Here is a 24,572-nt window from a genome sequence, read left to right on the forward strand (position 1 = left end):
CAAAACTACAATATAGGAACGTTTAATAAAAGAAGTGCTGCTTACATCCTGAACGCCACCAAATGTTGCTGAGAGGAACTAAAGGGGACTTAAGTAGATAGGGAGATAGACTCTGCTCACGGTCCTGAGTTATGAATTGTTCCCAAGTTGATCTGCAAATTTCATGAAATCCCAAAGATAATCAGCACCTCGCACCACCCCGAGCAGGCACGTTTGCACATCATGCACCCAGGGACATCCACTGGGAACACAGGCCAGGCCCTTGCCTGGGAACAGGGAGGAGGGCAGATACTGGGCCCTGCTCCACCTCTGCCCCCGCAGCATCAGGGGATTCCTTGCTGGCCCGGCCCATCCCTGCGATGCTGGGGAGCCTGTGAATGACCTGAAGACTGGAGCCAACAGGTTGCTGGAGTTGGGGAGAGGAGCGCAGGCACTGGAGACCTGGGCGGGGCCACAGCCAGGGCTGTCCCAGGCTGCTTGCTGAGGCCCTCCTCCTGTCCTGGAGGCCTGCAGCCTGCCCTGTCCCACGCAGAAGAATGAAGTTGTAGAAGTTACTCCAAGTGTCAAGGAGCCATGAGGCGGGCTGAGGCACCACAGGGTGGCCTCAGAGTCACACTGAGGGAAGCTGGACACAAGGCACATGTGTTCACCAGCCCCTGTCATGAGGGGTGTGGCATAGGCAGAGCCCACACAGCCTGGGAAGCTGCTGGGGAGGGGATGCAGGGTGCTTCCTGGGCAGTGGGAGTGTGTGGGCCACGAAGAGGGTGCATTTACTAATTTCCAGCTGTGGCTTCAGGCTGCTCGCTTGCATGTTACTCTGACCTGATGAGGGTGGGCCTCAGCTGGGGAGCCCCAGGGGGGATGGGCCAGAGGGCAGTAATCCCACCAAACCAGCTCATCTGTTGCCTTGGTTGAGCATCAAAACCATGTGTCTTGAGTGCTGAAAAGAGGGTGGGCTCGGCCACACCCTCCACCCAGATGGATGCCCCAGGGTGCCCCCCACCTGCAGCTGTGGCCCCAGGCATGCTGCTTCCTGTTTTGCTCTGGGTGTCACTGATATAGAGGTGGCATGTGGGCGTGGTTCCTTCTTCATGGGCCAGGCAGGGACCTGAAGTGTCAGGAAGAACACAGATTTGTCCCTGGGTATGCCTGCAGGGGCTGCCATGGCACCTGGTGCTCAGGCCTGGTTCCTACTTGCCCATCTGCTGCCCTGGTCACAGCTGCTCGCCCTTGGCATGCAGCCGAGGGAGCTGCATTGCCATGGAGCAGCGTGAGGGCAGGCTGCAGGCCTCCAGGACAGGAGGAGGGCCTCAGCAAACAGCCTGGGACAGCCCTGGCTGTGGCCCCGCCCAGGTCTCCAGTGCCTGCGCTCCTCTCCCCAACTCCAGCAACCTGTTGGCTCCAGTCTTCAGGTCATTCACAGGCTCCCCAGCATCGCAGGGATGGGCTGGGCCAGCAAGGAATCCCCTGATGCTGCGGGGGCAGAGGTGGAGCAGGGCCCAGTGTCTGCCCTCCTCCCTGTTCCCAGGGAAGGGCCTGGCCTGTGTTCCCAGTGGATGGCCCTGGGTGCATGATGTGCAAACGTGCCTGCTCGGAGTGGTGTGCAGTGCTGAGGGGCTCAATCACCTTAGTTCTGCCCTTTAGAGATGGGTACTTGTGCGCCTGGTTCCGCCTCGCTTCCTGCAGGGGTAATTGTGGCAGGTTCATGCATTCCTCATCCAGCGGTGCCTGGGCTCCTGTCACCAGGGCCAGGCTTCCTGTCAGGGCTGCTCTGCCCCCAATGTGGGGCAGAGCATGGGCTTTCCACGTGGCCCTCTGCAGTCAGAGCTGCCCTGAGTACTCTGTCCTGTGAACCTTCCTGAACCAGCAGGTGAGTGCTCTCAGTCCCTGCAGTCCTGGGAATCGAGCCAGCATCCACGTTGCCAGGAATCCTCAGGCCTGGACAGTACCCAAGGAGACACTTATCTTCCACTTTGACCCCTAGATGATTGGGAAGCTGAAAGCCTGCATCTCCCTGCACCCCCTCCCAGACCCCTGCTGCCTCCTGCCTGGAGGGTGTGCACACATCCGTCCTCTAGAAGCAGCCATATGCGGAAGTGGTGCACATCTCCCTCCGCCCAGTGGGACCTGCTGTGGGTGAGCCTTAGCTAAAGAGGGTGCAGGCGGATCACGAGAAGCTGGAGAACGTGATTCTGGAGAAGAGCAGGTGAGACGCAGAGTCGTCAGCTGTGGGTGCCGTGTCCCCTCCCCCCTGCTGCTGCGTGCTGCTGCTTCTTCACTGGCCTTTGTTTTGCACGTTCCCGCTCCTGTTCTGACAGCATGTGCTGCGTCTCTCTTGGGATTAAATTGTGTTAATTATTGCTTTATACTTTAAAAGCTAAGAGGCTGATACCTTCAATCTTTAAGGAGCAAGAATCGAGCTTAGCAAGTGGTTCCGTGAGACGCATGTATTGCTACAGCTGAGGTGCTGTGTTTTGGTGTTGGCGAGGTGCAGCTTGGAAGGAGGAGAGGCTGGTGTGGCCTGCGGAGTCAGTGGAGACGTGGGGTCAGCCTCCCCTGTTGAGGTGACCCTCCAGATGCGGGCTGCAGAAAGCAGTGACAGGAGGCTCCAGGTTCCTCCTGGCCAACACGCAGGGCTTGACTGCTACACACCAGAGGCCCACCCATCTTGGCAGCCACGCCTGGCCACAGCACCTAATAGGTGGGGCCCTCTGTGCTGCTCATGCACGGGCTGCCTGGCCCTTGTTGATGCAGAACAACATCTGAAGTGGAAGAACACACCCAGATGGTCAGCAGCTCCAGGTCAGAGTTTCCAGGGCCAGGGACACAGTGGACCATGTGCCTGGAGGAGCTGTGAGAAATATCCCCCAGTGGCTGCAGTTGTGTCTGAGATGCTGCCGCAAGTTCTGAGGATGTTAGGGAAGCTTTGGGCCAGCGGATTTGACCATACAGATGAGATAGGCAGATTCCTTGAAAAACATAGCCACCAAAACTGATACAAGAAAAACAGGAAATCTGGGTTGCTCCACATCTGCTAAAGAAATTGAATTTGAAATGAAAAACCATTCCAAAAAGAAAGCCTCAGCCCCAATGGCTTCTCTGGGGAACTCTGTCAAACACGGATGGAGGAAGGAACAGCAGTCCCACGCAGACCCTAGCAGGTGGTGGAGGAGGAACACTTCCTGAGTGGTTTCATGTGGCCAGCGTAATAGTGATAGGAACCCCGATGAGGACGTTACCTAAGGAGGTCAGAGCCCGCGTACTGGTCAGCAGAGGCCCCTCAGGTCTGATGATAGAAGGTGTGTGTTAGCACTTGAACATCACTTACGGCTAGTAGAGCACTGGCCAGGCCTGCATGAGGCTCTGGGTTCTATCCCCAGCACTACAAAATTTTTAAAATAAATATATTAACAAATACATTTTTAAATGTTTTAATAAATTTATTTTTTATTCATTTATTTTTTTATGTGGTGCTGAGGATTTAACCCAGTGCCTCACACATGCTAGGTAAGCACTCTACCACTGAGCTACAATCCCAGCACTGAGAACAAATACTTTTAAAAATCAATTCATGTCAGGGGACGGGGTTGCGGCTCAGTGGTAGAGCATGCATCTAGCATGTGTGAGGCCCTGGGTTTGATCCTGAGCACCACATAAAATAAATAAAATAAAGGTATTGTGTCCAACTACTTCTAAAAAATAAGTATTTTTTAAAAAAATCAATTTATGTCATTTGCTATAGTAACAATGAAGAACCATTTTATCAGATCAGCAAAAGATGATGACCCTGACACCCATTCATGATGAAGACTCAGCAGAGTAGTGTGAGGCATGATAAAGGGCATCTGAAAGACCCCCTAATGAACGCTGTCACGTGAACCTGGAAACAGGAAGCACCTATGCCCATGACCACGCTGCCATATCACGTCAGGTTTCTCTACAGTGAAATGAGAAGCACAAGGCACAGCACTGGAAGAGAGTGAAGTGACCTGAGCGTGTATGGAGAACCCAGTGTGTCTGTGAAGCCACTGCTGAGATGGAGCTGGGAGTTAGGGAGGTCACAGGCTGCAGGTCATTGTGACAGATGGCATCTCCTATACTGTCAAACTTTAGAGAGTAAAATTGTGAACATGCTATCTATACTTGCATCAAAAATCCCTCAGGTACCTCATAATAAATCTAAGAAGGTTTGAGATGTGTGCATTAAAAACTGTGGAGTTTTGCTGATGTGCATTTCAAAAGCCCTGAGGTACTGTGTCCACAGAGCACGAGACTCAGCACTGTGAAGATGTCTATCTCATCCAACTTTATCTATAGAGTTAAGAAATACCTACCAAACCCTTATGAGCTGCTTTTTCTTTTTGAGAAATTGAAAAACTGATTATAGAAATTTTATGCAATCGGGATCTTGAAAATGGACAGAGTTGGAGGGTTATACTACGTGATTTTATAGCTTAATTTAAAGCTGAAGTACAGTCTTCCTCTAAGCTAGAAACAGATCAGTATAACAGTCCAGAAACAGACCCATACCTCCCCCACTCACGGATATTCAACCCTAGGGCAAGTTGGATCCACAGGAAGGAAGAATGTCTCTGACGCTGTGCCGTAGTAACTGGGTATCTGTGTCTCTGGAAGAATAAAAGGAGCTCAGGCCACTGTTTCAGGAGCTCTCTCAGCACAGAGCTGTTCCTGGGAGGAGTCGGTAGGGCATGGGGTGAGCAGTGGCCATGCCTGTGCAGTCCATGGCAGTCCTAGGATATCCAGGAGCACTCAGCCCTCCCCCAGGAAGATGGGGACTAGGGCACGGGTTTGGGAGTCAGGTGTGCCTCTGCATCCAGACCTGCATTCCCGGGGGCTGAAACCGGGAGCTGGGCGTAACAGCACAAGGGAAGCTTGCTGGCATGGCTCGCAGGGCCTTTCCTATACAAGGACACAGATTCCGTCCACCTCTGCCTCAGAACAGGACTGCTTGTGCCTGCAGGGTCCACACTGCCCAACCGGAGCCCCTGGCCTGCAGTCCAGGAAGTGTGCTGCTGGGATGGAGCCTGTTGCTGTGGGCCCCGCAGCTGTTCTGAACAGGACGAACCAGAATTATTTTAAAAGCTGTTTCCATGTTAGAGTGTTCCGCCCCCGAGCACTCTGGGGGATGTTCGGGCCCGGGGGATCGTGGGCGAGAAAGGTTAGTGAACAGGGTGGAGACGCCATTAGCAGAGAAGAGCAAGGAGTTGGCTATGAAACTGAGATGGAAAGAGGCTATGGCTGCCGGCCTCGCTGAGCCAGGGCACCTCTGGGAGGACTGCATGCATATAAGGAACAGGTGTCAGAGTGCAGCACAACCCCGTGAGTGCCCCACCGCGGCAGCCATGTCCTCGGCACTGCTTGCCTGGCTTTCCTAACTCTGAGATGAGAGCCGTTATCCTGATTTGTCTCATGGGCAGAACTAAAGAAAAGCTCTTTCTTCTTCACTGTCATTCTGCACAGAGAGCATGGAACAGGCGGACCCCGACTCGGGACCCAGCTGCAGGCCTCCCTCCCCGCAGCCTCTTTGTGCCTCTGACCTCTGGCTGTTGGTCCACGCCCAGCCCATAGCAGCAGGACTGCTAACCCTCAGCCTCGAACCCCTACATGCCCAAGCTTTCAGAGCTGTCTGGCCGCTCCTCACAGCGCCTCATCAAAGGCTCCCGTGTGTGGGTGTCAGGTGATTCCTAGAGGGTCTCCAGGATTTAGGGGTGGTGCAGAAAACCCATTCAGAACAGTCTTAGGGATTTCTCTTAGTGCACGCTCCCACCCGAGGGGTTCTCTGGCTGGCCTCATGCTGCCCTTGCACATGAGCATGCCACTTAGGGGAGAGAAGGACAGTGAACGTGAAACCTCTGTTGGCTTGTGAAGTCGAAATCACCACGTGAAGCAGGTGAATTCCCTGGCGGTGGCCTGCTGAGATGCGCAGCTTCCAGGAGAGAAGCCATGTCCAAGGCAGGAGAAGCTGTGCATGGTCTTGCAGATCCTCACTGTGGTGAGAGTCCTTCTCGTTTCCCGCTGGTCAGGCCGGTCAGGCCAGCAGGCTGACGACGGCTGGGGATTGTGTGGAGGCCTTGGTGCAGCCCAGTGTATGGCTCAAGGCCCAGGGCATCCAGGACGTGCGTGGCCCTCACTCTGCCCCTGAACTTTCAACAGGGGCAGGTCTTGGCTCCATCTGTGGTGCCTCTGGCTCTGGCAAAGCCAGGCGGCCTTCAAGGGGCTGGTATGGTGCAGCCTGGCTGGGCAGTAGACTCGCCCTGATGCTCATGAGAACACACGTCCAGGCCTCAGGTCCCTTAGAACACAGAGTGCAGGAGCAGCTATCTCAGTTGGAGGCACTGTGCTGATTTCCCGCGGAAGGCTTTGTGCTCACCTGTGGCCTATGGGTGGCCTGGTCCACTGCAATCAGAGTGCCAGCGGTGCCATCCTGTGCCAGCGCTTTGGTGCCAGGGAGCTCTTGGGGCCTGGGATTTGCCCTAGTCAGCTGGACTCGGGGAGTCTGTCTGAGCCAGCGCACCCGTGGGTCGCTTCTGCTTAGCAGCAGTGCCCTCATCCACAGAAGCATGGGACAGGCTGTGGGACACAGGACACCAGGCAGTTGGCAGAAGGCAGAGGTCCCGGTAGCCTGAGCCGGGGTGCCTGCCCCATCCTGCTAAAGGCAGTGTCCATGTCAGCCCCCACACCTGCTTGCAGAGTTACAGGGAAGCAAAGCCCCCTGGGCAGAGGGGCCAAGACCCTGGCGAGGGCTGAGCCAGAGGAACGAGGTGTCCAGAGCCACACTTGAGTCACAGCTTTCCTTCCCGTACATGAGACTGGGACATCCCATGTGCAGCGGGAGATTTGAAGCAGGTCTGGGACACGTGGACCTCTGAGAGGAGTGTCTGGGTGCCCTCCCTGCTCACAGTGAGGCCACAGCATCTTCTGTCAGCCCGGCTCACTTCCCACGCCAAGAGCAGGAGGGTGGAAGGACAACTGTGGGTCGCTTGGCTCCCTTTGGGTTGGCCCTGCTGTGGGCTGCCTGGGGCTCAAAGCAGGCTTTGTGCCTTTGACACTCACTCTGGAAGGAAGACCCCTGGGGCCCTGGTGTCTGCAGTGCAGAAGGAGGGGATGGGAGGAGCACCATTATCCTCTGCTCCAGCAGGAAGAGTTCAGATTTTTAAGTGTCTCATATCTGCTTAGCATTTGAATGACATTTTAATTATTTTGTTTTTTTCTCCTTTTCCTGGTTTGAATCTCCAAAGAGTCCTGCTCCTATGTTCTGAAGGGATGGGGGGGCTCCCTAGGCTCATAGTGTCAAAGGTAGTGGCTGAGCCTCCCTGTGGTGGACACGTTCACCAGAAGCCAGTGGAGCCACCCCTGTGGGTGCAAGTAGGGCCTCCTTCAGCAGGCTGGCCCAGGTCCTACAGGTACCAGGGGGTCTGTCCTACCTAGCCAGACACACCTGACGAGGAAGAGGTAACCTGTGAACGTGACCCTGGGCATGCCAGGCAGGAGTTCCTTCTGGACACCATCCGCGTCCCCAGTGCTTTGTGGTCCAAGCACACCAGTTTCCAAAGACTCCGCTTGACCAGGCAACTCCTCCTGTGTGCACGGCAGTGCCCCAGGACACGGCAGGCCGACTTCCGCACTGCACATGGCTCCCCTACAGTGTCGAGAGCTGGCCAGTGTCTCTAAGACCTTGGAGACTCGGTGCTGACCCAGGAGGTAGCTCCTACAGGTGCCAGGGGGTCTGTCCTGCCCAGCTCCTTGTGATCGCCTGTCTCTGTCCCCTAGGTGTTGGGGATACCCACATACTCCTCCAGGGGCCAGACCACAGCTCCACGTGGCCATAGCCCTTCCTGGCACTCCCACTCAGCCGTCCTCTGCACTCCCCCTTCCATGCATCCCGCCTGCACATGGCCCTGCTCCTGGCCAGTCTCCCTGCCTGGATGACTGCAGAAGCTATGGTCTTTGCCAACCAGAGTAGCTAGGGAACCACTGACTGTGCACTACCCCTGCTGTCCCCCATGTTCTTCCCATGTGAGAATTGGTTGTGTTGACTGGGACCCACCCCCCAAATGCTGACCCATGTAGCTGGGATAATGTTCTGCAGGGGTCATTACAGTGTGCCATTGGCTGGTTTGGTAAGCAAGCTTGTCAGCTGAAGGCCTTGGATGGTGGTCCCAGCCCCTTCCCTGAGGTCTGACTGCCCTTCCTTATGGTTAGCCAGCCCCCTATGCCTTTAGTGTCAATCTGATTGTTTCTCTCATCTCCCTGCCTGCACACCAGGTCTGGTTTCCCTGGGCACCTCCTGCCTTCCCATCTTGGCCTTTCCCTGTCCTCTCTGCTACAGACACACTAGCCCTTGCCAAACCTCCTGACCACTGCCTGGTCAGCTGTACTGCACTCTTTCCTTCCTTGCATGGCAGCCCCCAGCTGTCAGGGCTGCCTCTCTCCTCAGGCCATCCCTATATATCCATCCACTTGCAGGCTCGCCTCCTGTGTGAACTGAATGTTAGTATGTCCCCAAATTCATGTGTCCAGTTCTGACCGCTTGTGTGTGGTAATGTTAATACCTTCCAACACCTCTGCAAGGGGAGCCCTCATGAAGGGGATTAGTGTCCTAACAAAAGGATCACCACAGAGACCCTTCACCTTCTTTCCTCCACATGGGGCATAGCAAGAGGTTATTGACCATCTGCAAGTGAGCCCTTATCAGAACAAACCATGCTAGTTGACTTCTAGCCTCCAGATTCTGAGAAATCAATCTCTGTTGATAAGCCACCCATCTGTAGCACTTTGTCATAGCAGACAGAGGCACCTGCTCCAGGCCTTTCTTCTCTGCACCTTTGATGTGCCTGCCCATTCCACCTCTGCTAGGATATGATCATCTTTGTGCCCAGCTGGACCTCACAAGAACTTTGAATTAATGATGGATGGATTGTGGATGGATGATGGTTGGATGGAATGATGATGGATGAGTTAATGGATGATGGGAAGATGGATGTGTAATAGATGACAAGATAGGTGAGTGAGCGAGTAATGGATGGGCAAATACGTGGAATGCTGGATGAGTAGATGGACAATGGGTGGGGGGTTTATGGGTAGATAGATGAATGACTTATGGATGAAAGAATGGGTGTATGGATCAGGAATGAATGATGGGTAAATGGATACTGGATGAGTGGGTGATGGCAGAAGGGTAGATGGTTGAAGGATAGGTGGATGAGTAGGTGTTGGATGATGGGATTGACAGATGAGGGATAGATGATACTTGCATTATGAGTGGATGTTCAATAGGTGAACGGATGGTGGATGGATGATAGATTCACCGACAATAGGTAGATGATGGATGGGTGGATAAGTGGGTATTGAATGTTGATGAATGATGGATGCATGGTTTATATAGATGGTGGCTGGATATGAATGCATGCAAAAAGGGTGGATAGATGATGGATAGGTGGTTGAGTGGATGTTGGATGGGTGGTGGATAGATTATTGGTGGATGAATGATAGATGAACAGTGGATGTGTGGATGATGGATGAGTGGGTGTTGAATGGGTGGATGGAAGGTGAATAGACGATGGATAGGTGAGTGATGTATTATGAAGCATGGACATTTGGTGTATGGATGATGGACAAGTTGATGAGAAGATGCTGGCTATGTGGATGATGTACAAGGGATGGATGCATGAATGATGGTTGATGTATTGATGGATGCGTGAATGAAGGGTGGATGGATGAGTGGTGGATAAATGATGGATGGAAAATGGGTAGGTAGATGGTAGATGATGGGTGGGTGGATGGTGGGAAAATGATGGACAAATGGTGGGTGGATGAGTGGATATTGGATTGCTGGTGGCTAGATAATGGATCATGGATGCATGGGTGATAGTAGATAGATGATGGCTAAGTGGGTAAGTAGGTGTTAGATGGGTGATTAGATGGTGGGTGAATGATGTCTGATGGATTAATAATGGATGTGTGGATGATGGATGGATGGATGATGAATGGGTAGATGGTATTTGATAGATGATGGATGGTAGTTACATGATTATGGATGATAGATGCATGCATGATGGGTGGATGAGTAGATGGATGGTGGATCAATGGTGCATTCCTCATTTACAGATGAATGATGGGATGATTATGAGTAGTGGATGTTGGAATGGTAGATGAGGGATGGGTGAATGAGTGTTGGATGATGGAGAGATGATGGAGGAGTAATGGATGAGGAGTGGATGATGAGTGGATGGATGTGTGGATGAATGGATGGTGGATAGATGATGGATGTGTGGATGAATGGATGATGGATAGATGATGGATGTGTGCATGAATGGGTGGTGTATAGATGATGGATGTGTGGATGGATGGTGGATGTGGGAATAATGGATGATGGGTGAGTGGGTGTTGCTTGGGTGGTGTTATGGTTTGGATATTAGCTCATGTATGAGACGATGCAAGAAGGTTTAGAGGGGAAATGACTGGGTTATGAGAGCCTTAACCCAATCAGTGAATTAATCCCCTGACAGGTAGTAACTGAGTGGTGACTACAGACTGGTAGGGTATGGCTGGAGGAGGTGTGTCCTTGGGGACTGACGCTGCTTGCTGTCTTGCCTCTGCAGGGCCTGATCAAGATTCGCGGTGACCAGTGCTGGCGAGACCTCACCTGCCTGGACTTCCACTACGAGGTGAGCAGCTGGGCCCATCCTTGAGGGGTGCCCGTCCCCATTCACTGAGGACATCCCTGCTCCCGGATCTCTCTAGGGTGGATCACGAGGCGGTGTGCAGAGTGTCATGTGCCTGCCAGCTGGTAGACAGGTGTTTGACCTACCCTGGCTGTAGGTCCAGCTGTCTGGCTTTCCTCACCCTCTGGGGTGGCAGCTCCCCCAGCTGTGCCCTTCCCTGGGTGCACCTCTATTATCCAAGCAGGTGACTGCTGCTCTGTTCGGGTCCCTGGAAGCTGTACCAGGCCTCGGCCCAGGGCTCCGACTCACCCAGCAGTCCCATCCTGCCAGGTCTGGTGCTCATGTGTGGGTGAGCACGGGGCTGGTCAGGGTGCCACAGGAGACCGCGGTGTATCCTGTCCTGCAGGGCTGTCCTCCATGCCTCTGCCCTATTGCCACAGCTCTGAGGTTCACTGCCGGAGCTTTCTGTCAAGCTCGAGCCTGGCCTCCTGAGTATAGGGTGCTGCTGCTCCGGTATGCCGTGCGTCAATCCCGGGGCCCTAGTGTCTGCTGGCTGGGCGCATGGACATCAGCATTCATGCTGGGTTTGATCAGCATGCCTTGAGTTTATTTTTTAAGGCCTCGAGCCCGGTCAGGTCCTCCAGAAGTTCTGACCTGCCTTGTCAAGGGTCCCGTGAGCACCTCCATCCCAGGGTGGGATGCCAGAGAGGAAATATCTCGGCCTCGCCCATGATGGGGAGCAGGCTGTCTGATGAATGGCCTCAGTTGGTACCCCTGCCCTGAGGACAAGGCCCAAAGACCTCAACCTGAGCAATGAAGCCCAGGATGGCCTGTCCCTCAGGGTCCAGAACCAGCATGGCAGCCTCTCAGCAAGGCTTTCCTACACTCAAACATGGGCCAGTGGCAGCAGGTGCTGTGGACATGGGGCGTCTGCAGGTCAGGGTTGGCAAAACTGGGAACTGTCGGGATGCCACTGCAGTAGAAGCAGGTACACCAGCCAGGCCCTGCCAGAGAGCCCAGGGCGTGCTCCTGCACCCAGGGCATGCACTCCATTCTGCAGCCAGGGCTCTTATCCACTTACCTGGTTGTGCACTCCACTGTACGTGTGGGACTCATCTCTGAAACAGCAAGGATCCCCGCCCCTCCCAGGACCCAATTGGCCGGGACACATGCATGGGGGCAGGCTCTCTGTGGGACAGGGTCACTGCTGCACTTGGTGCAAGAGGGTTGGGAGAAAAGACTGAAAATCTGTCAGGGCTGCTTTGAACCTGCCAGAGGCCTGGGATGAAGGGAGCCCCTTCCCCGCGCAGGTCAGCCATGCTGTTCTGGGGTCTGCCATGCCAGCCACCAGCTCTCCTGGCCCAGGCTAGGCCCTATGATGATGGCTGGCCCAGGGGCTCCAGAAGGACAGCCATGGGTCAGTCCTCTGGGTGAGGACTGCTGGGGGCCAGTGCTTGTGCCCTCTATGTGGCTGTTGGCCTGGGGTGCAGGCTGGGTTCTGACCCGTGCTGTCTGCAGAGGGCGTGTCATCGGCCCAGCCCTGGTTAGGCACTAGATTTGGCACAGAAGCATGCCCTGAGGGCTGGCAGAGGGTGCTTGTCCTGACTAAGACTGGGGAAGGGGTCAGCTGGGCAGCTCAGGCTGGCCCTGGATGTCAAGCAGGCCTAACTGGCCAGGGCTGGAGTGGGGGTGTCAGAAGGGAGGACCGAGAGGCTGGGGCGGGCTCTGGGCACAGACTGCGTCTCAGAGCTCCCTTCCCTCTGGTGGGACCTTGGCCTCCACCTCTTGTCAGTCCAGGTCTCTGCACCCATGGCCCACCCTTTCACAGTGTCTAGTTGTAGAGTGAACAGAGCCTCCGTCTCACCTGCGCCCGCCACTTCTGGGGCTCATCCTTTGCAGGGTGTGGCCCCGCGTGCTCTACCCTCCCACGTGGACTTGCTGCCTGTACTAGTTGGGTGCGGGCTGGTGCTGAGCTCAGGGTGTGCTTCTGGGTGTCCCGGTCAGCACTCTGTAACATGTAGTCCTACTGGCTGTGGCCTCCTGGACCGCAGGGTGTTGTGCGTGGGGAGCACCTTGGGTCTGTGGCTGCAGCCTGTGGCGTCTGCTCTCCCCAGGAATCAGCCACGCGTGAACGGGGCTGCCAAGGCTGTTGCACGGGACGTGGGTGCTTTTTCCTTTCTAAGCATTTTGGGGAGTGTTTGGTTCTGTTCTCTGTGCCACAGCATCTTCAGACCCTCCAGTCCCCTCCTGTTGGGCCTCTTTGCCGAGGACCCTTTTGCATCTATGTTTCACGGTGGAGGGTCTAGTCACTCTGTTCACTCTTGTGTTTCCCATGGTGCTCTCTCCACGGCTATCCTGGGGACTACATCTGCCACGTGCAGTGGGCCCTCTGCATGGCCTGACACCTGCATGGCCTCAGACGTGCAGCACTACACACTCGCCGTCGGTATTGGGTGTCACACGATTGCAGCTTCACGTGTGGCGAGTTCAGACTTGTGACCACAGTCCGTCTGTCTCTTGTGTGACATGGAAAATGGATGGTGGAGTCTTGAGGAGAGCTATAGGGAGGCTGCCCTTAGACTGGTGACTGCTCCAAGTGGCTCTGTGTACAGCATGGAGACGCAGGTGCACACCCCTCCTCCATCTGCAGAAACCAGGGGCTGGCGAGCAGCTTTTACACCTGCCAGCACGTTGGCTGCTCGCGGTCTGTCTTCCCATGGGGTCAGATCGTGGGGTGCGGGCCAAGGTCCTGCGTCCACGTCTCACTGCCAGTGTCTGCTGCACCGTGCAATGCAGTCTTGAGGGCAGGGGCTGCAGCCTGTAATCCTGGGGACTCCAGGGTTTGATAGACCTGGCCAGGAGGCTCAGCTCCATGCTGTGTCAAGTGGGACTGCTCTTTGGGAGGTGGTGGCTCAGTGGGGCCCCATGCCCTGTCTGCCCCGCCTCATGCTGACTGGCCTCCTCCAGACCTCCTGGTGGGCCTTGTGCTGGGAAGTCCCAGAGTGCCCCTCACCCTGCGGTCTTCCATAGACGTGAGTCCTGCAGGCAGCTGGAGCTCTAGTGGAGGGGACAGACACTTGCTCCCCTTAGTGGGTCCCTCAAGCTGGTGTAGGAAGCAGCACCGAGAGCAGCTCGCATCAAGGCGCCTGTGCTTCCCTGGCGTTTCTGCATCCAGGCCCCATCTGCATGGCTCCGTTCTCCTTCCCTGCGTCTCTACTGCCTTGGGATACGCGCAGTAGCCCGGCAGCTCCGGCTCAGGCGAGCACTGTGGAGGCACCCCCAGAGTGGCCTCCCTGGCTGCCCACCCCTCCAGGGCCAGGTTCTGACTCCCAGTAGTATCACCATGTTGGGCCTCAAGTGATGCCCCTGATCTGCTCCTGGAACACAGCCACCCCTGCGGTTTGTCCCAAGGTCTCACTTTTTGGTCAGCATGAGCCACCTCCACCCATCGGAGCTCAGTGGACACCTCCACATGCCCACAACACGTCAGCACCACGGTGCCAGGGAAAGGGTCAGTCACCCCAAAGCAGGCGAGAGCTTGGGCTTCGGGTATGGCCCTGTCTTCAACAAGCAGACGCCGACTTCCTGCAAAGCCTCATATCAGGCCCTGGGCTGGCATGGGGACTGGCTTCCCGGGATTGGTGTTGGTGCCCGGCAAGCAGTACTCACGTCAGTGTGTGCGCCTGAGATGAGGCATGGCGTTACCATCACACTAAATCCCCAAGCACACTCCATGGTGGCTGAAGTAGGAAAATGGGGACCAACCATCTGTTCTTTCCCTGTGGGGATGGGCCCTCCAGCTCCCTGGGCTCATGGTTTTCTCCTTAAGATTGTCTCCTTGAGGGCAGATCTGCAAAGCAGGACCTGAAGCCCGGGCTGTGCTGTGCACGTCCTGCACCTGGGGATGGCGCGGCGCCTCACCTGGTCGCGGGTGGCGGCTCTGGCTCCTGGCGTTGCTCCCACTGCCTGCCTGGGTGCCACTTCAAGGCTGCCGGCTCCTCCACAGCTCACAACCAAGCTTCAGTGCAGACAGTAAGGCTTCTGCCCCACGAGGGGTCAGTAGTTGGGGCACTGAGCAGGCCCTCTGTCCGGAGGACCAGAGGCCATGCTCCGTGGAGCCAGCCAGGCTGGGAGGGGTGCATCCTGGAAAACAGACCTCCTTGCCAGGACCGTCGTGGCCAACACTGGTGACATCTCCCTCCCAGACACAGCCAGGCCAGGGCCACTGGCCGTGGTCAACCTGTACCTGGTGTTTTACTCCATCTCCATTCCCCTCTGAACCTGCAGGGGCCTGGCCTTCCCCAGTCCAGAGCCCCTGCCCCGGCCCCCTGTAGAGTAGCGGTTCTGCCCCTCTTGTCCTCCCCACCCCATCTCGCTGGGATTTCCAGGGGTCTGTGGAGTCCAGAGTCTGTGTCACTGTCCCCATGCTCAGGCAGGTGCTATCCCATTCCACCCTCATGTCACTCCTTAAAGGTTCTGTCCACTTGAGACACAACCCCTCAAATCCCCTTCTCCCATGTGGTGGGGTCAGACGCCATAATCCCTGGTCTCTACCACAGCTGCAGAGTGAGCACGTGGGTCCAGGTGGAGCCCTGGTTGGGACACCCAGTGCTGGTGCAGGAACCCGTGGCCAAGGGTTCTGTCACCAGTGTAGGGCCGTGGGTCACACTGCACAGACCAGGTTGCTTATTTCTGTGGGAAGCATCTTGGAGATGGGCGCCCACTCTCTGGGTGCACCTGCAGAGAGCTAGAGGGCACCCATCTCTCCCCATGGCATGGTTAGGGGAAGAGTCCACTCTTCTCCCATCTAGCCAGCTGTGGACTTCAACTCGGGTTGGTCAAGCAGCAGGTGCTGCCCACTGGGAGGGCAAACACAGAGCCCAGGAAGTGGGGACAGCCATGGAGGCACTGTGGCCCAAACTGGCAGGGGCTCCTCACACTGAGACTGGGGTGGCAGGAGCCAGACCTGATGGGTGTCACTGTTTTAATGTTCTGTGGCCAAGGCCACACCCGGGGGAATGGCACCCAAGAAGACATGGGTATGCTCTTCCAGTCAATTTTGTTCCTTCTCTGTGTGGATGGCACCCATTGTCTCCTGCTTGCTCAGAGTCACCTGATGTGTGTCGAGGGGCCCCACGCTCTGCACTCCAGCTGCTCCTTGTGTAGCCTCCCAGAGGCCACTTGCCATCTGCCTGTGGCGGGCAGTGAGCCTCCCCAGGCCCCCTTGCATCCTTCATTTGGGCATACTGGTTCAAAGGAGCTCTTGCAACTAAGGAGTGCACTTTTTGTATTTAGATAGTGACAGTTTTAAAGCAGAGAAGGAGTGTGCTCTGCCTCTCAGACTGGCCAGGTCAGCTCTGTGTGCAGGGCTGGGGGCGTGCCATCCTAGAGCCCCACCACCTGGGTCCACTCGCAGCTCAGTGGCTCACAGGCCTCCCTGTCCCTGCAGACCCAGCCAGTGCCCAGCCCCCTGGCCTACTTCCTGCACAGGACACCCTGGTGGGTGCACCGTTTTGAGGCCCTCAGCAACCACTTCCTAGAGCTCCTGGTACCCTTCTTCCTGTTCCTCGGGCGACGGATGTGCATCCTCCATGGCATGCTTCAGATCCTGTTTCAGGTGAGTGGTCCCCTGTCCCCTGCACTGGTGCCCCACACAGCTCCTCCCAAGGGGGGACCTGGGGGGGCAGAGAGGGACAGGCACACTGGCCTGGCACAGGCATTCCCCATGTTGTCAGGTTCAGCCCTAAAGTTTTTCCTTAAGTTCTAGAAGTTTCCTTTCACACGCACTGTCTGCACCAGGACTGGGATTCCTGGAGCTGGTCCCCTGACATCAGGTGGGTGCCCAGCCCACCCTCTGCCCTCCCAGGCTCCCCCGCAAGGTGCATGACCCCTTCAACCTCCTGGCACCCATACCACCTCTGGACAGGTCTCCTGCAGATGTGTCCACAGAGAGCTGTGCGGCCGTGGGCACAGTGGGTCTCCCTCTGTGTGTTGGTGTGCGTGGGGGTCCAGGCCCCTCCCACCTCTGCCCGCAGGCTGTGGTGGGCCTTGGTGCCTCATCTCCCATGAGACGAGCTCTGGAGGACGCTGCGGTGTGAGGGGCAGTGTGTTTGGCTCTCAGGGAACTGCCCCTGGCCAGAGCAGCATCCCCTTCCACCACTGGCCAGCAGGAGCCCAGGTGGCATGTGCTCCGTGGGTCCTTGTGTCACCATGCTGGGGCAAGAGCAGCTCCTTGTAGTGGGTTGAGTTCCTTGAGGGCCAACAGTGTCCAGGGAGCCAACTGGGGAGGGCTGTCCCAGCCAACAGTACACATCTGCCTGCAGAGCCTGGGGTGACCTTGTGGTCAGTGTATCCTTGGGCTTAGTAGCTTACCTTAGATTTCAGGTGGCTTCCACCCAGGTTCTTCCTCCATCGCTCGGGCTTGGGACTTTCTGTTGGCCCCAGACAGCCTCTCCTTGGGCAGCCACGGCTGCCCCAGGACTCTGCCCTGGGCCTGGCCTGCTTCCCTCCTGGTGTGCGGGGCCACATGTCGTCTGTGGGTTGTGAGGCTGCCTGCATCGCGGGCCGTGCTCTGCTCAGCCTGGAGTCTGGTTTGGCTGACGACGAGGGGCCGGCTTGTCCCCGAGTCTGCCCAGGTGTCAAGGTGCAGCCCGAGTCACGCATGCTTGAGCATGTTCCTGGGTCTGTGGACTTGGTGTGGTTTCCATCCCAGCATGGCCACGTGTGTCTGCTGTCCACTCAACTGCCCGTGGTCCGCCCAGCCTGGTAGGCAGTGCCACAGGGTACTTTACACACACTGGACATGCAGGGACGTTGCCTCTTTGAGGCAGCTTCAGGGTTGGTATTGTCCTGTTTTCAAACTTACCGCCCCCAAAGAAGGCCATAACGCTCTCAGCTCCCGAGTCTGGACCTGCGGCCTCTTCTCCCCTCATCCCCTATTCTCTGGGGAGTGGGTCATGTTTAACCAGAGCTGGCCAGAGGCCCTGCACAGTGCCTAGCTTGAACACTCACCCTGTCCCTGGAGTCGCCTGCTCAGTGTCCCTCAGCCACTTCACGTTGCTCTTAAGACCTCTCTTGGAGCAGTTTTGGGTTCGTGGAAAGCCGCAGAGACTGCAGAGGCTCCCTATGCACCCCCCAGCCCCCACATTAGCTCAGACTCAGCACCCACTCAGGGCTGCCCTTGCTGTGCTCTGTGGGCTTAAACAAACACAAGGTGACGTGCCTCTCAGAGGGCACAGTGCCCTGAGACCTGCACTCTGTCCGTTGTCTTCCACCACTCCAACCTGCATCTTTTCCTGTCCCCATATTTGCCTTTTCCAAAAGTTCATGGGGCTGGGTCACATAGGGTGCTGCCCTGCCGGGCTGTCAATCTGGTGGGCCCTAAGGTCCCTGAGTGGGGAGAGGCCCCTCCACAAGGGCTCTGGTGGTACTCTAGAAGTCCTGTTCCAAGCGTTCGCCTCCTTTCCAGGCCTGCAGGTCCAGGTGCATCCCTGGCAGATGCAGACAGGAAACTGCTGGGCCAGTCCTGGTGCCTCTGTGGCCTCTGCTCCCTCCCATGGCTCACCGTGCACCTCTAAAGCAGCCAGAGTGCACTGCAGCCCAGGCAGTGTGCAAGTGGCCTTCCCATGTCTCTAGGGCCACAGTGAGGTCACAAGGCAGGCTCCTCCCAGGTGTAAGCAAGTGGGCATAGGCAGGCTGGACACCAGCCTTCTGGGATTCCCCCGAGCGAGGGCTGGGACCCCTGGCCTGAGGGATCTGCTGTACAGTCAGAGCAGAAGGAGAAGTTGAAACTGGCAAGTTCCGCCACCCGCCCTCAAGGAGGCAGAGACTCAGAGGAAGCCAGGGCTCTCAAGTGCCATCCTAGCTGGAGGAAATGGCCTCCTGTAGCTGCGGACAAGCAGAGGAGGCTGCTTCCTCCCAGCTACCATCCCAGACCAGGCCAACCCCAGAAGGCACAAGGTGGAGTGGGTGCTTCCCAGGGCATCCCTCCCACGACACCCCAAAGGGCTCAGCTTGAAGTCAGGCCCACCACCAGCCCTGGACCCTCCCCATGTAGGAGGGGGCTCAGGACTCTGAACAGCCCTTCTGTCACAACCACAGTCCCTGCGTCCCTGGCCCTACCTGTCCACGGGAGGGCGCCCAGCAGCTCTGGGACCCTGGTCAGCCCAGGAAGCTGGTAGAGAAACTGCAGATTAGGCAAGTGTGGGGCTGGGCTGCTTGGGCCCAGGGGTTTGGTGACATCATAAACAGAGAAGAATAAAAATTATTTTTGAACTTGGAACCAGGAAAACTAGTTCTCCCAATGGATCCAGGGAGAGCCTTGAATCCACAGTTCCTAAGCTGCGGTCATAGCCACAAAGCCAACGAAATCCCGCTCCCCTGCACGAAGGCCTCGTCACACCCGCATATATGGTCTCAGAGCTCCCACTCCTCACTAGGACTAGGCCGAGACCAAAGTCCAGGAGCGTGGGGCAGGGCCATGTGGAGCTGCCCTGGTCCACTCCCACCAACACAGCACAACTATCGGCCGTTGAGGTGACACAAGAGCTATCCTGAGGAGGACATGCCTTGGCCCTAGCAGCCTGGATGCCACACCCGTGGGCTCGTGGTCACTAGCACTGTCCTCATGAGCTTGTCATCCTCCTGCTGGACCTACCAGCGTGGCATTGGCAGCTTTCCACATTTTCCTCTGGTCAGTCCTGGTCACCTCCTATTACTCTAGCAGGGCCTCAGCCCTACACTACTTCCTCCCAGACACCTTGTCCTGAGCAGGGTACCAGCTGTTCTCCCCATCTTGGGCTTGGTCAGTGCTGAGCTGTGTCCATCCACAGCTGGACTTCCATGGGGAGGGCTTTGGAAGTGCAGCACGTGAAGGAATCTGCAAGCAGAGCAGGGACAGGCCCCGGGAGCTGGGTGATGGAGACCTCAGCCGTGGGCTGGGCAGACTGCTGGCGGGACCCAGGAAGCCCTGAGCACACCTCAGCAGCTACTGCCCCAGGCTCCAGGCTGGATGCTGGCAACATTGCACCTCAGGGTTGGCACACAGCCCTTGGGACTGATCCAGGCCAGCTCTTCTGGCATCAGCAGAAGCTGCCTCTGCTGTGTCCACTGCAGGATGAGGACCCGGGGCTTGCCCCCTCTGCTGGGGCAGATGCCGTCCCAGAGGGTGGCCCTTGGCTACATTCCTCTGGGCCAAGGAAGCTGCCTTCTTTTGAAGCCCAAGAAAGGCCAGAGGCTCCAGGGAGCTCTGAGGGGATGGCCGTCCTGAGCAGGGGTCAGGTGATCAGCACTGCCAGCACGAGGGCTGGGCTGGCTTTCCACGTTTCCCACCCAGCTGCCACCACCCTCGCTGGGTTTGCTGCCCCCTGTGTGGGCTCCACACCCACCTGCAGGCAGTTCTGCACCATAGGGTGGCCTAGTACAGGGCATGGTGGCACACTCCTATACAGGGCTAAGCAAGAGGGTCACAGGTTCTAGGCCAGCCTGGGCAACTTAGCAAGACCGTGTCTCAGAAAGGCTGGGGACCTAGCTCAGTGGCAGCATGCCCCTAGGCTCAGCCCCAACACCAAAGGATAAGAAGGGCCTGGAGCTGACAGCCGGGGGTGCACTCTAACTCTGTTCCTTGGGGCGTCCTTCTTGCTGAGCAAGGAAGATGTGGGCAGCTGCAGGGGATGGGCACAGAGGGCAGCGGCGAGTCCTGGAAGCCCTGCCTGACGCTGGCCCAGTCCTTCCCCACAGGTGGTCCTCATCCTCAGTGGGAACCTGAGCTTCCTGAACTGGCTGACTATCGTGCCCAGCCTCAGCTGCTTTGACGACGCCTCTCTGGGATTCCTGTTTCCCTCAGGGCCAGCTGGCCTGAAGGACAGAGCCCTGAAACTGCAGGACGAAGAAGCCCAAGGGGCCCAGTCCCGGCCAAGACACGTAGGTAGGACACAACAAGGACAGCTGTATGCTGGCCAGCCACAGGGCTCCCACACCTCAGAAGGGCAGGGGAGGGCAGTTGGGAAGGCCCCTGCTGTATCCCAGGAGCTGGAACAGCCAGACCCCTACAAGGGATTGTGGATAGGAGGCCAGCTGAGGTGTCCCCGGTTCTCCTTGAGCCTGGAGGGCAGCAACCAGGTCTCAGGGGCACAAGCCAAGGGAACACTGCTGCTCCTTGCTAGGCTTGGGAGCCAGCTGACAAGACCTGCCATCCCTCTGCAGGCTGTGCTGTGCGCCGCGTGGTCAACCTCTCGCTGGGCGTCCTCCTGGCCTGGCTCAGTGTGCCTGTGGTCCTCAACCTGCTGAGCGCCAAGCAGGTCATGAACACCACCTTCGGCTCACTCAGGATCGTCAACAGCTATGGGGCCTTTGGCAGGTACCGCTGGCCCCATACTGGCCCCTCCACTCTGGGCCCAGGCTGGTGGGAGTTGGAGTCCCCAGCACCTCAGGTGGATGGAGAGCCCACACCCCATATGGCACAGAAGTGCCACAGACCCACGGGCCCTGCCTCTGCCTTCCCACAGCATCACCAAGGAGCGGACAGAGGTGATCCTGCAGGGCACAGCGAGTCCCAACGCCAGTGCCCCTGATGCTGTGTGGGAGGACTATGAATTCAAGTGCAAGCCCGGTGATCCCTGGAGGCGGCCATGCCTGATCACCCCCTACCACTACCGCCTGGACTGGCTCATGTGGTTTGTGGCCTTCCAGGTGAGGGAGTGCTCCCCCACCTCTCCCTCCCTCCCAGGCATGCCCTGGGTGCTTGCAACAGACCACTGTTCTGGCTTTGCTGTGGGGTACCAGTGTTGACAGTGACATAGGCCCAGGGCCCTTGGCCCTCCTCCTGCTGAGCCTTCCCAGTGCCATCCTAGCTGGAGGAAATGGCCTCAGCAGGGTAAGACTAGGGGGCAGGTGGCCGGGAGGGGGCAGAACTATACACAGACAAGTGACCCTCAGGCCAGCAGGCAGCCCACATGCAATAGACCCTTAGTGACCATGCTAAGAATGGCTGGAGAGGTGGAGGCACAGCCTGCACCCCAGACTCACGAGCACCATCCCTGCAGACCTACGAGCACAATGAGTGGATCCTGCAGCTAGCCGGCAAGCTGCTGGTCAACGACGCCCAGGCCCTGTCCTTGCTCGCCTCCAACCCCTTTGAGGGCAGGCCACCACCCAGGTAAGCCCCTCCTGGCCTTGCCTGGGCTTGACCTTACGGGCCGCAGGGCCTCTGGCCCACACCAGCCCTATGCCCAAAGGGACCCGTCTGGCTCCCGCTCCAGCAGAGGTCTGCGCAGTGACATGGTGGCAGCCCAGGAGCTGTCCTCTTGGGGTAAGGGATTCACTGGAGCCATGGACGGCCGCCAAGCCCAGCTTTCCAGAGACCCCGCAGCCTCCCACACTGGGGTCTGAGTGGGAGCTGTGATGTGTGTGGAACCAGGGAGCAGCCAGGGACGAGGGACAGCGCAGCCCCAGCTGGCCGTCCATTCTGACAGAAGATGCTCCTGTTTCCCCTCAAGAAGCCTCAGGGCAGCTGCACCGTGGAGCTGCCCACAGCTGGCCAGGCAGCAGGAGGGCCTACAGAGGCGGCAGCAGCTGCACCGTCTGGCAGCCCAAGCAGGGGGCCCCTGGCCAACTGAGGCTTCTGGAAGCCCTCCCCGCACTGCCCAGCAGACCTGGACCAGCACAAGCCCCCAAGGCCATCGGTCCCCCGGTTTGCCTGTGGCCAGGCCTCTCTGGTCCAGGAGCTGTGTCCCTCCAGACTTGAGGCAGGTTTCTCTGACCCTCTGGCCAGGCTCCCACCTGGGTTTGTGCCATCCCAGCAAGGCTGTGCAAGGCCACTGAGCTTTTGCAGCCCGAGTGCTGAAGGCCTGAAAACCAGAGGCGGTGGTGGTCTCCAGTGGAGGCTGGGCACCTGGAGGTGCCAGACCCAGCCTGTCCCTGCTGTGTGTAGGCAGCGGGCTCAATTCTAGGGGAACATTGAACATGGCTACAGAGCATGCGCCCCACTTCCTGATCCTCCTGATGAGGGAGTGGACACTTCCCTGTTCCCAAGGACAGCTGAAAGCTCTGGATGCTGCAGACACAAACGGTGGCCCTGAAGCAGGGAGGGTGGCAGGCCCCCAGCCACAGCCCTGAGGCAGAGGCTCCTGGGTTTTCTTTCTGCCTCGATAATAAAGATGCGCAACTCAGAGCTCCTGCCAGCCAACAGCCAGAAGGTGCAAGGAAAGCTGCCTCCATCCCCAGGGCAAGGAGCAGCCACCAGGCAAGACAATCACAGAATGACACCACTGCAGAGCAGTCGCCCTGCCCCGGGACCATGTGGGCCTGGCTGCATTCTGAACATGGAGCCCCTGCCCACAAGCTGTCAGAGGCTGCCCAGCAATGGGGGACACACCCCAGTGGGCAGTGAGACCATGTGGGCCCCTCCCAGAATGTAGGAGGTGACTCCTAGTAGAGCCAGGGGCCTGGTGCCAGGCACATGACCACTGCCTCCCAGTGTGACCTGAGGCTTGGCCCCTCCAGCAGATCCAGAGCAGGAGGTAAGGGAGATCAGGGACCTTGTGGCACCCACAGGAGAAGCCACCCGTACCAAGAGCCAGCAAGATGTTGACTGGAGATGTGCCCTTCTGCAGACAAGAGGCCTGGGCAGCTGCTGTGCAGGTCCTTCAACCACTCACAACACGCATAGTCCAGCGGTCTCCGGGGAGGAGAGCCAGGACCACTGTGCAAGCTCCACTGCGGGTCTCGATGCCTCCCGCTTCAGAGACAGGCCTGCCATGCCTGGAGAGCACGTCGCTGCCACATGGCGGAGTCCAGTGCGGGTAAGGGTGTCGAGGAGCCGCAGTTGCAGTTCAGAGCACCAACAGCCTGGAGACAGTGCAGACCAGGAGGACCATCGCCTGCACAGAGCACGCATACCAGAGCCGAGGGACCACAGCCGCAGCAGGGGTGACCTCAGTGGATGGCACTCCAAGGAGGGGAGTCACCACAGCTACCAGCGCTGCCAGTAGCCGGCTGGGTCAGGGCACGGCACCCACAGGGCTCGCCAGGTATGGGGCTCGCCAGGCATGGGGCTCACCAGGTCTTGGCCCCATGCTGGCTCGTGCCTTTCCACACGGCCCCAGCGAAGCTCCTACGGCTCCAGGGTCAAACCCCAAGAGGAGGACAGAGAACACACTGCTGCCAGCCTGCCCCACCTTCCTAGAGCCATACCCCTTCTCAGGGACACTGAGACCCTCCCTCCTCGCTGTGCAGGCCAGAGCACAGAGGAGCCCCCTTCCCTGGGACATAGCGTGTCTGCCATCCTGTGGCCCAGGGCACACCCAGGCTGGAAGGACACAGCCACTAAAGGCTCAGGGTGGGGCCTCCCTCTGTGCAGGCTCTGTGCATGGGTGGCCTGGGCGGGCAGGCATAGGGGCCACTGGGGGACTGACCTGCTGTTCCTGTCCCCACAGGTGGATCCGAGCAGAGCACTGGCGGTACAAGTTCAGCCTTCCTGGGGGCAAGCACGCCGCAGAGGGCAAGTGGTGGGTGCGCAGGAGGCTCGGCCCCTACTTCCCCGCAGTCAGCCTCGAGGACCTGGAGGGCTACTTCAGGGAGCAGGACTGGCCTCTCTAGGCAAAGCCACAATAAAGGCCCACGGACAGGCGCTGCTGTGTGATTCCCTGGTGCCCATTGCCCCTTCCCAGGAGGGCGATCCCTGGTCTCCCACAGGGCAGCCTGGCACCAGGCCTCCAAGCACTGCACCTGCCCGTCCTCTTGCTCTCACAGGGGACAGCTGCCCAAGCTCAGGAGCAGCCCCGCCCAGGGCTTGGTTTATTCACCAGGGCCAGGTTGAGTGTGCCCACAGCAGGGAACCGTGCCCACACAGGAGGGGACCAGGCCTACAGCCCACCTAGATGGGCCCAC

General features: G+C 57.9%; 1 protein-coding gene across 1 annotated transcript in view; it reads left to right on the forward strand.

The window, feature by feature from the left end:
• Lmf1 (lipase maturation factor 1) overlaps window positions 1-24,312 on the forward strand; it is a 60,492-nt gene extending 36,180 nt beyond the window's left edge. Inside the window, exons 5-11 of the mRNA XM_076840082.2 lie at window positions 10,623-10,688; window positions 16,135-16,302; window positions 20,424-20,610; window positions 20,889-21,042; window positions 21,191-21,374; window positions 21,728-21,840; window positions 24,119-24,312. Coding sequence (XP_076696197.2) covers window positions 10,623-10,688; window positions 16,135-16,302; window positions 20,424-20,610; window positions 20,889-21,042; window positions 21,191-21,374; window positions 21,728-21,840; window positions 24,119-24,281 — 1,035 coding nt within the window. The 3' untranslated portion in view covers window positions 24,282-24,312. The remainder of the gene's footprint in view (window positions 1-10,622; window positions 10,689-16,134; window positions 16,303-20,423; window positions 20,611-20,888; window positions 21,043-21,190; window positions 21,375-21,727; window positions 21,841-24,118) is intronic.
• Window positions 24,313-24,572: the final 260 nt, after the last annotated feature.

This window comes from Callospermophilus lateralis, chromosome 19 (assembly GCF_048772815.1).
Source record: "Callospermophilus lateralis isolate mCalLat2 chromosome 19, mCalLat2.hap1, whole genome shotgun sequence".
In the NCBI taxonomy this organism is placed as follows: domain Eukaryota; kingdom Metazoa; phylum Chordata; class Mammalia; order Rodentia; family Sciuridae; genus Callospermophilus; species Callospermophilus lateralis.